The 12,840-nt window shown below is 46.0% G+C and overlaps 1 protein-coding gene across 1 annotated transcript; it reads right to left on the bottom strand.

The window, feature by feature from the left end:
- Window positions 1-3,811: 3,811 nt before the first annotated feature.
- crlf3 (cytokine receptor-like factor 3) lies at window positions 3,812-11,333 on the bottom strand (the record flags this gene model as incomplete). The annotated part of the gene is made up of 8 exons (XM_080524799.1): window positions 3,812-4,080; window positions 4,327-4,439; window positions 4,570-4,708; window positions 5,101-5,323; window positions 5,598-5,775; window positions 6,981-7,068; window positions 7,928-8,135; window positions 11,217-11,333. 8 exons carry the CDS (start codon window positions 11,331-11,333, stop codon window positions 3,812-3,814), a joined length of 1,335 nt encoding a protein of 444 aa, XP_080380925.1.
- Window positions 11,334-12,840: the final 1,507 nt, after the last annotated feature.

The following is a 12,840-nucleotide window of genomic DNA, read 5'->3' as shown; positions in this document are numbered from 1 at the left end:
AGCAACTTTATCAAGAGACTCGACCATTTCCCTAACACTTGCCATGCAACTTGCTTTTGAACCACGTTCCGTATGACCTTGAACCAACTGCCTGACCTTCACGTTATGGTTGCGTTCCGGTCTAGGCCTTAATCCACGGCTCCTATTGCGTGCTAAGGGGGTGTTGTCCACAACCCCCAATATTGTCTTTATTTTAGTAGTGTATTTTTTTCCTTCAATGTCTCCCTTCCCCCTTATGAATATGTATATATGCTATATAATGTGAAACTGATCATGTATGTCAAGACACTTTGGGTAAGATTGTATGACTGAAAAGCAAAATCATGGCTTGCTGACACCTTAATTTTTAATTAATTAATTACATTTTTTGAAACTGATCATGTATGTCAAGACACTTTGGGTAAGATTGTATGACTGAAAAGCAAAATCATGGCTTGCTGACATCGTAATTTTTAATTAATTAATTAATTTTTAAAAAATTACATCTAGGGTGGGAGGCACCAGGAAGGTGGGACTGGGAGTTTTTGTTTTTTTAGTTTACAGACCAAAGGAGATGAATTTGCTGCAGTTTTTCCAGTTTTCTTCACTTGTGAAACTCTTAGCTTGTCTAATCACAAGGGATTAGCATTTCTATGGTGTGAAATCGCAACAAGACTATATTTCTATGGATGCATAAAAAAAAGAGCTTTTCCCCTTCCCTGCTTTAATTTGCTTGAAGCTCTGCAGTATGTATGAATCTTTGTTGCTGTTCAATCAAAGCTGCAATCTGGATGTTTCTGTGGCAAGTATGTTGGATTCAACAAACAGGGTATTTGATTTTGGGAGCCCCACAGCTCAAAGCTGAAATGTTTTAGCTAGCATTGAGCGGGATACTTTCCAGATACAGGTTTTGGTTGAATAGCACCCTGGGTTTGTGGTGTAGGTTATTATGGTTGCTCTAGCTGGCTGTCATCACTTCAGAGAAGACCAGCATCATTTGCACAGTGTGGACCCAGAAAAGGAAAATGTGTGATTTGAAATTACAAAAAAAACAGTACTTCAAACACCAACGATGTAAAATCATCTTGAAGTTGTGAATTATGTAATAAAGGAGTCATAGAAAATTGTTGTTTTCTATTTAAAAAATAAAGATTTTTGTACTATTGCTAAATATGTTTCCTTCTCCCCCCTCCTACTCATGGAAATAGTTCCTTTTTGGTGTTGGGTTTCATGCTAGTCATACTGATATGATATGATAAGATAAGATCCATTCCAGTCTGTTGAGAAACGTGTGTGTAGCAGGCAAACTCAACTGAAAGATTTACATCAATAGAATTAGGACTGAAATGACCAAAAAACATTCATTAAGCAATTTATTGAATTCCAACTGGCATTGAAGGAGGCACAGGCAACATGAGGTAAAATTCCATCTCATAGGATCAAAGTAATAAGCCCTATAACAAGTCACAGTTAATGAAGAGGGGTGTATGTATGTACAGGTGATGGCAGACGGAGTACCTTTTACATGGTGTCCAGTACCATTTTCGACCCCTCATCCCTTCATTTGAATCCAACCTCTTGTACTTGCAGATCACGGGGGGTCAGATAGGCGAAAACAAAAGACCTTACAATAGGTGACGCTTTCACCACTGCTTCTCACCTATCCAGTCCTTTCAGATCTGTTAACCACCCAAACGGTCCGGGAACCAAGTGAAAGAGCTGGGGGTTGAAATGGTACCAGGCCCATGTGGTCCTTGTTTGAAGCAGTTTAGCCATAACATGACTTGAGTGATGTAGACAAAAGGCAAATTCTAGAATACTAGAAGGTGCCCCTCTTTCCGATGTCCTGTTTATTTGTCTTTGTTAATGGACTATAAAAGGACTAGAAAGACTAGGAATATATACTAACAGTGCACACATTAAGTGCCAGCTTTGGCTTCAACTTGTCTTAACAGTTGACATGTGGCTTAATTGTGGTTAAGTTCAGGTTAAATAGACAGTTCTGCTGGCTTAATAGACAGTTGATAATAGACTGGAATCTTTCACTCAAGTCAGATTAGATATGAAGCCACTGCAACTGGGCCAATTGTTTGACGGGAATGATCACCTGTTTAACCAGGGTGCCATCCAATTCTCTACCCTTCACCCAGAAGTGTGCACTTCCAATTATGCATTTAAAAGAAATGGATTGGCGCAAGCATGTCTGGAGATAGTTTCCACCCCATTTTCTTTTACAAAAGTCGATCATGAAACACAACCCTGATTTAACAAGTGATCACCCCCTGTCAAAGCTGGTAGCAATCAGCCCATACTGTCACAGAAGAGCCACAGCCATACCCATACCTTTTCTAGGAGCACCTGCTTGCAGTCAGAGCAAAGAACATGATGTCACCCCCTTGATGGTGGTAAGAAATAATAAGAATAATAAGAATAAAAAACATCCATTCTGTCACATCTTAACTTTTAACAACAACCCTCACTTGGTCGGAACATGGCCCTGTTCCAATACTTTAAAACAACACCCTTGTTTCCTCTCCTCCTTGAGGTAGTAGGTGATCTAACATGAGTGGATTGGTGTAAGCTGTGGTGGAATACTTCTTTCATTCTATTCAACTAGTTTAGATCAGTGATTACCAAGGAAGGAGGAGGGAAGGGGGCATTTTTTAAGTATTCAAGCAGTTCAGTAAATGCTACTCGGAGCATCACTTACATCTCGACCACTTCACAGACACTGACAGACAAGTTTGATATTCACCTCTCATAGTATGAGCTGGTTACCTAACGTTCACATGAAATTACATAAGGAGGATCTCCCTAAGTTATAAACGCCCCCTATCAACAAAAAGACTACAAGTTACAATTTTTTTGTAAATACTGTTATGATTGTCTTAGCAAAAAAAAGGACACAAATTCTAAATAAGAGCTTGAAATAAAATCAGACTCAGAATACTGTAACAGATTTAGAAGTTACGACACATTTTCTGCCCCGACAAACTGACTGACAGAAAGAGAGAGAGAGAAAATAAAGAAAGTCAAAGGGCTTGATCTCTGGAGGGAGTTTCACAGTGGCTGTGTTTGTCTTGTGGTAAACCAGACCAGCATGCTTGGCAGCCTTTGAAGGATGGCTCTCCTTGATCTCGCACTGCCTCTCACAATACTGAGAGACACCAAACCTTTATCACGCAAAGGCACCGCCATTTTGTGCCCTGGGAATGTAAAGTATGTATGCCATGACAAGGAGTAATGTTCAGTTCTGGTATTGAGTCTGTGCAGAGGTGTCCATGGCGTGATAATAGACATTACCAGTCAATATCGCTTAAGAAATGCATAGATAGATGGCCAACCCGTCGCCAAGTGAGAGGAGTGGGCCACAGTCAGTAAAAGTAAAAAAAAGCTGTAAACAATGCCCAGACTTTTAAAGGAAGCCTGGACATAAACAAGAACTAAAAGACATAAACAAGAACTAAAAGAAGGTGTGTTGTCATTGGCTAACTCTAAATCTGGTATCAACACAAGGCCCCTGTTTCTAAGCATGATAGCCTCTTGTAGATCTGGGGCAGTTGGATAGGTTAGCAATAGGGCAATAGCTCCGTCTAGCTCTCTAGTAGACAAGATGGAGTTTCTACCATTTTGAACCCATCCAGTTCTTTCAGATCTACAAAGAGGCATCTAGAAATGTGTACGGGTAGGAGTTAGGAAAGGTATCTTGGGAGTGGGCTATGGGTTGATTGGGGATAGGGCGACTGAAACAGGTTGGCAGGGGCAATTCCAGCTGACAAGATTTTCACCCTGCTCTGTGTTGATTGACAGCGATGCCGTCCAATGGGCAGCCTCAGAACACCAGCACTTTCCAACCAGAGTGGGCAAAGGAGCAGCCGAAGAAGAGACAGTCCACCCCCTGGTCCAGCAGCCAATCGAACACCACTTCCCTGTTCCCTGAGCCAATCGTGACCCTCAGCTTGAAGTTGCCCCCGTCACTCAGGTTGTTGTTGTTGCTGACAGGAAGCAGGTTGACTACTTCCATGTCAAAGGTCACAGCAGAGCCGACGGTGATAGCCGGTAGCTGGTTGGTCATCTCTTTACCGTTGACAAACACCGCTCCTGGAGGGAAAGGGAGGAGAGGAGGAGAGGGAATATAATATATATATATAAGTATAATTCTACAGAGACAAACGTGGCATTTGTCATTCAACAGTACTTCTCGTTCATGGTCCTGGACGGTGTCCTGAGATTTCGCTCCAAACTACCCAATTGAAGCAGTAGAACACTGATGAGGAGAGGGAGTCTGAGAGAGATGCTGTGAATGGTCGTGAGACTAGATTGTGAGAGAGAGATCCTCAACCGTACCATTGGTGGAGATGCAGACAGCCTGGTCCCTCTGGAGTGGCTCCGCCCCGCCCTCACACTCCACACACACTCCAATGCTGTCCCGCTTATCCACTTGCCCTGCCGCAGAGATCCTGAACACAGCACACACACACACAACACATTATTGACTATTACTCACACGGCAAATCATTTATTCATTCAACATTTTCAGCGAGTGAATATACAGTATATATGTGTGTGTGTGTGTGTGTGTGTACTGACTTGAAGGTGAGAGTCTGTCCGCAGAAGTAGGTGGGTGCGTTGGAGTAGAGGACGGGTGTGCGGGCGGGAGAGGAGTCGTTGCGCATGGCGATGTTCCTCCTGCTGCTCAGGATGTAGCCCTCACTGCCTGGACACCACTCTGGGAGACGGACACACACACACTCTAAATCATGAAAATGTGTAAGTATGTGGGTGATACTGGCAGTTTTCTGTTTTTATGTGTCTGTGGGTACAATAAATGGACTGGACTATAGCGCCTTATTCCAAAGCGCTTAACAACGGCCTCTCATTCACCCATTCACACACACTTTCAAGCTACCATGCAAGGCACCGGCCAGCTCATTGGGAGCAATTTGGGGTTCAGTGTCTTGCCCAAGGACACTTCAACATGTGGCCAGCCGGGGATCGAACCGCCGAACTTACGACCTTGCGATCATTAGACACAGGCTCTACCTCCTGAGCCACAACCGCCCTTTACAGTATGTCCATATATTTTAATCTGCCACTGTGTGTGTGTGTGTGTGTGTTTACCATGCGGTGCCAGCGTGGTGTAGCCTGCCTGCGGGACGCTCCAGGGGCTCCACTCAGTGCGTCCCTCCCCGCGGGCACACACTCTGAACAGGTGCTCGGTGTGTGTGTCCAGGTGGAGGACCAGGAACTCACAGTCTCGGCCGATGTAGGCGTCCTCGTACTGGCCAGACGCACTCCGTCTGTACTGGAGACGGTAGTCCTGCACAGCAAAGTCATCATCCACCTACACACACACACGCACACGCACACGCACGCGCACACGCACACACACACACACACAAAGTTTGAGTGAAAAACACACACACACACACACAAAGGGAAACGCATACACGTTTTACATGCAGACACACACATGCTCACCTCTTCCATATATATATGTTTTTCAAGAAAATGTTGAAGCCCTTATACTAATAAGACATACAGTATACTAGTCGTGTGTGTGTGTGTATGTGTGTGTATGTGTGTGTGTGTGTGTGTGTGTATGTGTGTCCTCTCACCTTACACCAGCGCACCAACACACTCCCTGACCTCTCCTGCAGCTCCTCTATCTGTACGGGGGGGTGTGAGGAGACGGAGCCGTGTTTGGCCGCCCGCTCCCTCACGGCATACAGCAGAGAGTCGTCCAGCTGGGCCGACACACACGGCACGTCCACCAACACCGGCACCTCCGGGAGACTGAAACACACACACATTTTAAATGCTTTATTTATCCACATAAATGTACAATATCGAAAGGGCATAAATACTATCAGTGCATTTTGACATTATGAAAACAGTCAGTTACAGTAGTGCTGAGCCAACAACCAGTTATGAATGAATGAATGATGAATGAATGAATGAATGGTCTTTATTGTCATTGCTATAGTACAGGTACCAAACAACGAAATTTAGGAGCACGGCCTACACATAGGATGTTATTCACACCAAATGACAACAGATACAGTATCAATACTGTAAAACAGACAGTATCCAGCTCATGGGTACAAGAAGCACCTTTAATCACCAGGTGGATGTAGACTTCAGTAACACCCCCTCTACTGAGCGTACCTCAAGCTGAGAACAGCGTTAGTCATGAAGGAGGGAGTTTCATCCCAGGGTTAAGACTCACAGGTTCCGACCAGCCTTAATCAATACTTTTCTCTCTCACTAAAACTCTTAAGATGCAGGTATTTCCCCCACAGCGACCCAGTGTGGTGTGGCCCATATGAACCCCACCTCCAGTTACACTCGACAACAACTCACTGACTCATAGCATAGATGAGTGGAGCACTGCCCTACGTTAAAGGAGACCTATTATGCTCTTTTCACACAAGTTAATGTCGGTCTCTGGGGTCCCCAAAACATGTCATTGAAGTTATTTGCTGAAAATACCACTCAGATTTTAATCTAAACCGCTTTTTCCGGACGGGCTGTTTCACGGGTCGTCAGATCATCAGCGGTTTGCTTTGTGGCAGTGTGGCGAAAAAAACACACGGTTCCCGGGAGAATAAAATTTAAAAATTAAAACAGTTTCAACAAGTGACTTGTTGAATCGCATGTTTTCCGAAATAGGTCATTACACTCGTCATACAGAGCTTTGTGGTGCCAATTTAAATGGTCAAATAACTGAGTGTATTTTCCTCTCCCTCATCCCTCTCTCGCCTTCCTTTCTTTCTTCTATCCTTCTCTCTCTGTTATATTCCTGGAGAGTTTAAGGGTTTGCAGGTTTTTGTTCCAGCCCAGCGTGTATACACTGGACTGAACCAGTTATGGTCTGAATTGAAAACTGTGACTAGCTGGGGAAGTAGCGTGACACCAATACCTTTCTCTCTCGTTTATTTCCCTTTCCCTCCCCAGACTCTCTCTCTCTCTCTCCCCCTCCCTCCCTCTCTTTCTCTCACCTGTCCAGTTGGATCTGCAGGGCTTTCTTGGTGAAGCTGCCCAGCTTGTCCTCCTTCTCACCAAGCCCACAGCGGATAGCCACCTCACCTGGAGAGAGGGGGGGGGGGGAGAGAGAGAGAGAGAGAGAGGGAGAGAGAAGGTGGTTATGATCAAAACCAGGCTGAGTAATTAGTTCATTCAAGTATGTTATTAGGCATACTAATTTAAACAGCATAAAGCAATCTGTCATGAGTTTGATAAGACAGGTGTGATATGTTATCATAACAGCAAGAACATATCACAATCAGTGTGAGACATTTACATTGCACAATTAAATAATGAGAACATGAGATAACAGTGCATTCTGTATGACTAATACTCTGACCTTTTGCGTATGTGTGTGTGTGTGTGTGTATGACCTATCCTCCTTGAGAAGTTTGTCAGCTGTGATGACTCGGTGGTGTGTGTGTGTGTGTGTGTGTGTGTGTGTGTGTGTGTGTAACACACATCGTCCTTGAGAATTTTGTCAGCTGTGACGAGTGTTGTCAGCTGTGTGGTGTGTGTGTGTGTGTCATCCACTCACTGCAGAGTACATAAGACTAATGCTACTGTTAGTACAAAGCCTCACTGTGCATCTGTGGAAGGCATCATGGGAGTGTGCCATGCTGGGGGACCGGAAGGGGGATTTGATCTAATATCTTTAATCATCATTTAATCTCTTAACAATTACCGGTAATCTGCACTGATTAGATCAGTTAAGAGAAGACCACCTGTGCACAAATGGGTGCACTGAGTCTGTGTGTGTGTGTGTGTGTGTGTGTGTGAGATACTGAAGCTGGGAGAGGAGCAGAGCGGGGGGGGGGCAACCCCATCGTTGATGTTTTCTCTTCAGCATAACCAGTTAGTGATGCTGTAACTCATTGGTTCCTCTGACTCCACACCGGCATGGTAGTCTGCCGTGACCCACCCTCTCTGAGCAGCTCGTCCGCCGTGCTGACCCCGTGCTCGATCAGCTTCTGGCAGTCGTCCAGCGGCCGCACGCTGTCCTGCTCGATGTCGTCCACCTCGCCGAGGAGCGCGCTCAGCCGGTCCGTCAGGAGACGGGAGACGGCCGTCTGCAGCTCAGAGAAGTGACGCTTCAGGGCCTCCCTGGCCTGACTGGAGCTGCCACGCACCTGGGTGGGGAGAGAGAGAGAGAGAGAGAGAGAGAGGGGGGGGGGGAGAGGGAGAGAGGCAGAGACGCAGAGAGAGAGAGAAAGAAAAGCCAGGGAGGGAAGAAAAAGGGAGAATACAATGTCAGTCAAATTGAAGAAAAAGTCAAACGTTTACAACAAGTGTACAATTCAAGCCACCCCTGTCAGACTTTCTTTTGCCTTTGTGTGTGTGTGTGTGTGTGTGTGTGTGTGTGTGTGTGTGTGTGTGTGTGTGTGCGCTCGAGTATGACAGGAAGCTCGGTGGCTTGTCGTTTTGAGTAAAACAGTGTTTCAGTTCCTCTTCAGAGAGCAGCAGGACTCAGAGAGCACTTTCAGATTGAGTGGTGTCCTGACACTCTTGACTGTAGCGCAACCTCAACTGTCACAGGAAGAGTAGGAGACACAGGTCGTTGTAGACACGCCTTATATGGATAGAGGGTTTTTACTCCTTTGTCACCAAAATCAAAACAAAGAAACATAGACCTAAAGAGAGAGAGAGAGAGAGAGAAGGAGAGAGAGAGAGAGAGAGAGAGAGAGAGAGAGAGAGAGAGAGAGAGAGAGAGAGAGAAGGAAACAGAAAGAGGAGAGGCGAGGACTGCATTGATAAAGGAGAGAAAGAAAGGATAGTGGGGGATGCAAAAACAGTATCAGTGGAGGCGGAAAACAGTGTGTGTGTGTGTGTGTGTGTGTGTGTGTGTGTGTGTGTGTGTGTTTTGCCAGTAGACACAGGAAATGCCTCACTAGAGATAATGCATCACTTCCTGTTGGCTATCAGTCTTATCAAGATTAGAATTATCAATATTTTGGGCCTCTAAAGAATTGTCATTCAAAATATTGTCATCTACGACACAATGCACTCTGGAAGAGTAGAGGGGGGAGGTGGCTGCTCTGAGAGACTTGCATGGCGGGGGGGGGGGGGGGGGGGGGTGAAGAGAGATAGAAACAAGGAAAATGTGTGGAAAGTGTGATAAATGAGGGAAATTCAAAATCAGAGAAAGAAGGGGGGTAAGTGGAGGTAAAAGGTGAGAGGTGCGGGGGTGAGAGGAGAATGAAGGGAGAGACTTTTATCGGATGTTTTGACTCCTTCTCTTCCAGTTGTGGGGCCTTGTAATAGATTGCATACACATACACGTACAAGCACGCGCACACATACACACACACACACACACAAAGACTTTTTCAAATGCATGCTTCCTTGTGTGTGTGTGTGTGTGTCCTTGTGTGAGTGTGTCCTCGTGTGTATGTGTACGTGTGCCTGTGCGTGTGTGTGTGACCAAGCTGTGGCGAGTGGCGTTTCCTCCCTGCTTCGTCTCAGATTACGGCAGACCCGGATGACTCATCCCTGGGGAAGGGGGGGGCTTGTGGGAAAAAAAGAGTCCCACTACGGGGCTTCACAGCTGGGATAGAAGTGTGCCAGAGAGGAAGAGACCAGGCCATAGACCAAGGGTGGGCCTCACAGACACCGGCCCGGTCCAGAGGTACTCCCTCGCCCCTACCCTGAGGACGACTCTGCAACGACCCGTCTGTCCCCCCCAAGGCTCCCGACAAGAGGACAGGAGTGAGGGGGGGAAAACTCTTTCTCTCGCTCTTTCTTTCCCATCTCTCTCTCTTGGTATCTCCGCATATCTATCTCTCCCTCTTTCTGTGTCGCTCTCTCTCCCTTTTTATCGTCCTCTCTCTCTGTCTCTTTCTTCATACTTTATACTGTATTATCTCTCTCTGCTCTCTCTTTCTCCCTCTGGTCTGGTCTGGTGTCCTTTAAGAGGAGCAGGAAATAACGGCATTGTTTACGATTAGCTCGAGGGGGGGACCGAGGGAGGGACCGAAGGGAGGGGAGGGGAGGGACAGCGGGGAAGAGAGGGGAGGGGGGAGAGAACAGGGACAGGGAGCGAAGGAGGAAGGAAGGCCAAGGTGTCTTGGAGATACCAGAGAGCCACGTATGGACCTACTGTCCACCAACGACTCAGCTTGCTGGGTTTCTATTCTGTGGGTGTTCTGTGGGTGAGGGCCATGCTGTACAAGACAGAACAAACCACAGGCCTGCATGGCGCTCTCACATGGGTGGAGGAGCTTTAGGGCTTAGTCAACAGGCCTGGTGGAGTTTACATGAACACAGTACAAGCAGAGAGTTAGTTTATATATATGGACAAAAGTATGTGGACATAATTATCGTCTGCGGCTGTTTTCATGGTTTGGGCTTTAGGCCCCTTAGTTTCAGTGAAGGGAAGTCTTAATGCTACAGCATACAATGTGATTCTAGAGAATTGTATGCTTCCAAATTTGTGGCAACAGTTTGGGGAAGGCCCTTTCCAGTTTCAGCATGACAATGCCCCCCATACACAAAGTGAGGTCCATAATGACATGGTTTGCTGAGTTTGGGCTGGGAGAACTTGACTGGCCTGCACACAGAGCTCTGACCTCAACCCCATCAAACACCTTTGGGATGAATTGGAACGCCGACTGCGAGCCAGTCCTTCTTGCCCAACATCAGTGTCTGACCTCATTAACGCTCTTGTGGCTGAATGGGAGCAAATCCCCGCAACCGTATTCTAAAATCTAGTAGAAAGTCTTCCCAGAAGAGTGGAAGCTGTTATAGCAGCAAAAGCAAACTCCATATTAATGCCCATGGTTTTGGAATGAGAAGTTCAACGAGCACATATGGGTGTGATGTTTGGGTGTCCCATACTTTTGTCCATATAGTGTATGTGACAGCAGCTGGTGAAACCGGGACCAAGTCGCCAACCAATCAAAATCGTTCGTACTTTTATTCAGAAAAAAATCTATAAATTTCAGCTGTTCAGCGTTGTTGAAAATCAATGACACACTCGCTACTCAAGCCAAAACATTGCAATGCAATGGAATCGGTGAGTAATCCCCACTACTCTACACTAAAACGCTCCGTCGGTTAGCGAATTGTTCCCGGTTTGACCAGCTGCTGTCACATATGAAGCTGTTTGTCTCTCTATAGACGGGTAGGTATGTAAATGGGACATTTCTGTATGAATGGATAGATCTCTCTCCGTGGATAGGTAGATCTGTATAGGTGTGGATAGGCTCTGGTACCTGTTTGCGGGCCTGGCTGAGTCCATGAAGACGCTGTTGTAGTTCGCTCCTGTAGTTCTGGGCCGCCTCGATGCTCTCCTTGGCCTCCTGAAGCAACGCTTCAGCCTCGATAGACATCCTCCTGCCTCCTGACACACACACACACACACACACAGATTAGATGTCTGCTTGCTTTCTCTCTCTCTCTCTCTCTCTCTCTCTCTCTCTCTCTCTCTCTCTCTCTCTCTCTCTCTCTCTCTCTCTCTCTCTCTCTCTCTCTCTCTCTCTCTCTCTCTCTCTCTCTCTCTCTCTCTCTCTCTCTCTCTCTCTCTCTCTCTCTCTCTCTCTCTCTCTCACACACACACACACACACACACACACACACGTGATGTATCAGTTTTCTCTCTCACACACACCACTCTCTCTCAACCAGCCAATCCTGTAAGTGAGACGGAATTAAAGAATGTTGAACTCTTCTACTTCCTACTGTATGCGAATGCTTTATCTCAAGGACTGAAGACTGTCCTTCACACACACACTCTCTCTCTCTCTCTCTCTCTCTCTCTCTCTCTCTCTCTCTCTCTCTCTCTCTCTCTCTCTCTCTCTCTCTCTCTCTCTCTCTCTCTCTCTCTCTCTCTCTCTCTCTCTCTCTCTCTCTCTCTCTCTCTCTCTCTCTCTCTCTCTCTCTCTCTCACACACACACACACACACACACACACACACATCAGCGGATGTTTGCAACTATGTGCTGTATCGCTGTGGCACATGATACTTTATCTCACTCTCTCTCTCACACCATTTAGACAGGAACACTCGAGTGTGTGTGTGTGTGTGTCTATTCTACCCCCACAGAGGCAACAGTACATCACACACACTGCAAGCCTAAGAGACCTGTAAGCTTCTGCCTTACACCACACAGCTCTGAACTGACAATGTGCAAAATGGCTCCACCACTTCTGCAAAACTGGATGCAACACACCAACCGACCAGGTTCATGTTCAGAGCACAACGTATCAAAATGTTTTGAAACGGAGGAAATACTGCCTGAACATCCAATTAAGAGTATTGATTCTGGTTTACAACAGCACCATTTTGCCTATCTGGACACGACCACGGCTCCCTTGTTGCACAGCCTACATTGGAAAAGTGCCAGTTCAGTTCTGGTTGTCGTGCGTCGTCTGCCTTAAGTCTGCAGTCTGCATGTCGATGTTGTTTACGTCTCTCGTCATTCATGGAGTAAACTGATCCCAGACCACTGCTGAATGGGGACCCCTTTTACTCCTGCCTCACAACAAAAACCCTGTTTCCATGGCACCTCTGCCTCTAGGCCTTAACAACTCATGTTCATGTCTCCACTTGGTGCACCTCGATACTCTAAAATGGCTTCCTCTCCTCCTCCTCTCTTTCCCTCCATCCGCACTGCTGTGAGAGAAAAAAAACTGCCCAAACTGAAAGCAAACACCTGGGTCGATATAAATCCAATTTCTTTTTTTTATACTTTATTGCAGGACTTTACATTACATTAATAAGTTCATTTCACACACTTTACAAGTTCTTCACTTGTTTAAGTTCATCCTGCATCATTTTTTTACATTTTTTATAGAGAGAGCAAGAAATAAAGAAAATAAAGAAATAGAGACTAGAG

Source organism: Nansenia antarctica (assembly GCF_963989245.1).
Source record: "Nansenia antarctica genome assembly, chromosome: 2".
Lineage (NCBI taxonomy): Eukaryota > Metazoa > Chordata > Actinopteri > Argentiniformes > Microstomatidae > Nansenia > Nansenia antarctica.
Note: the sequence above shows the minus strand (reverse complement) of the source record. Positions and strands in the feature narration are given on the sequence as shown.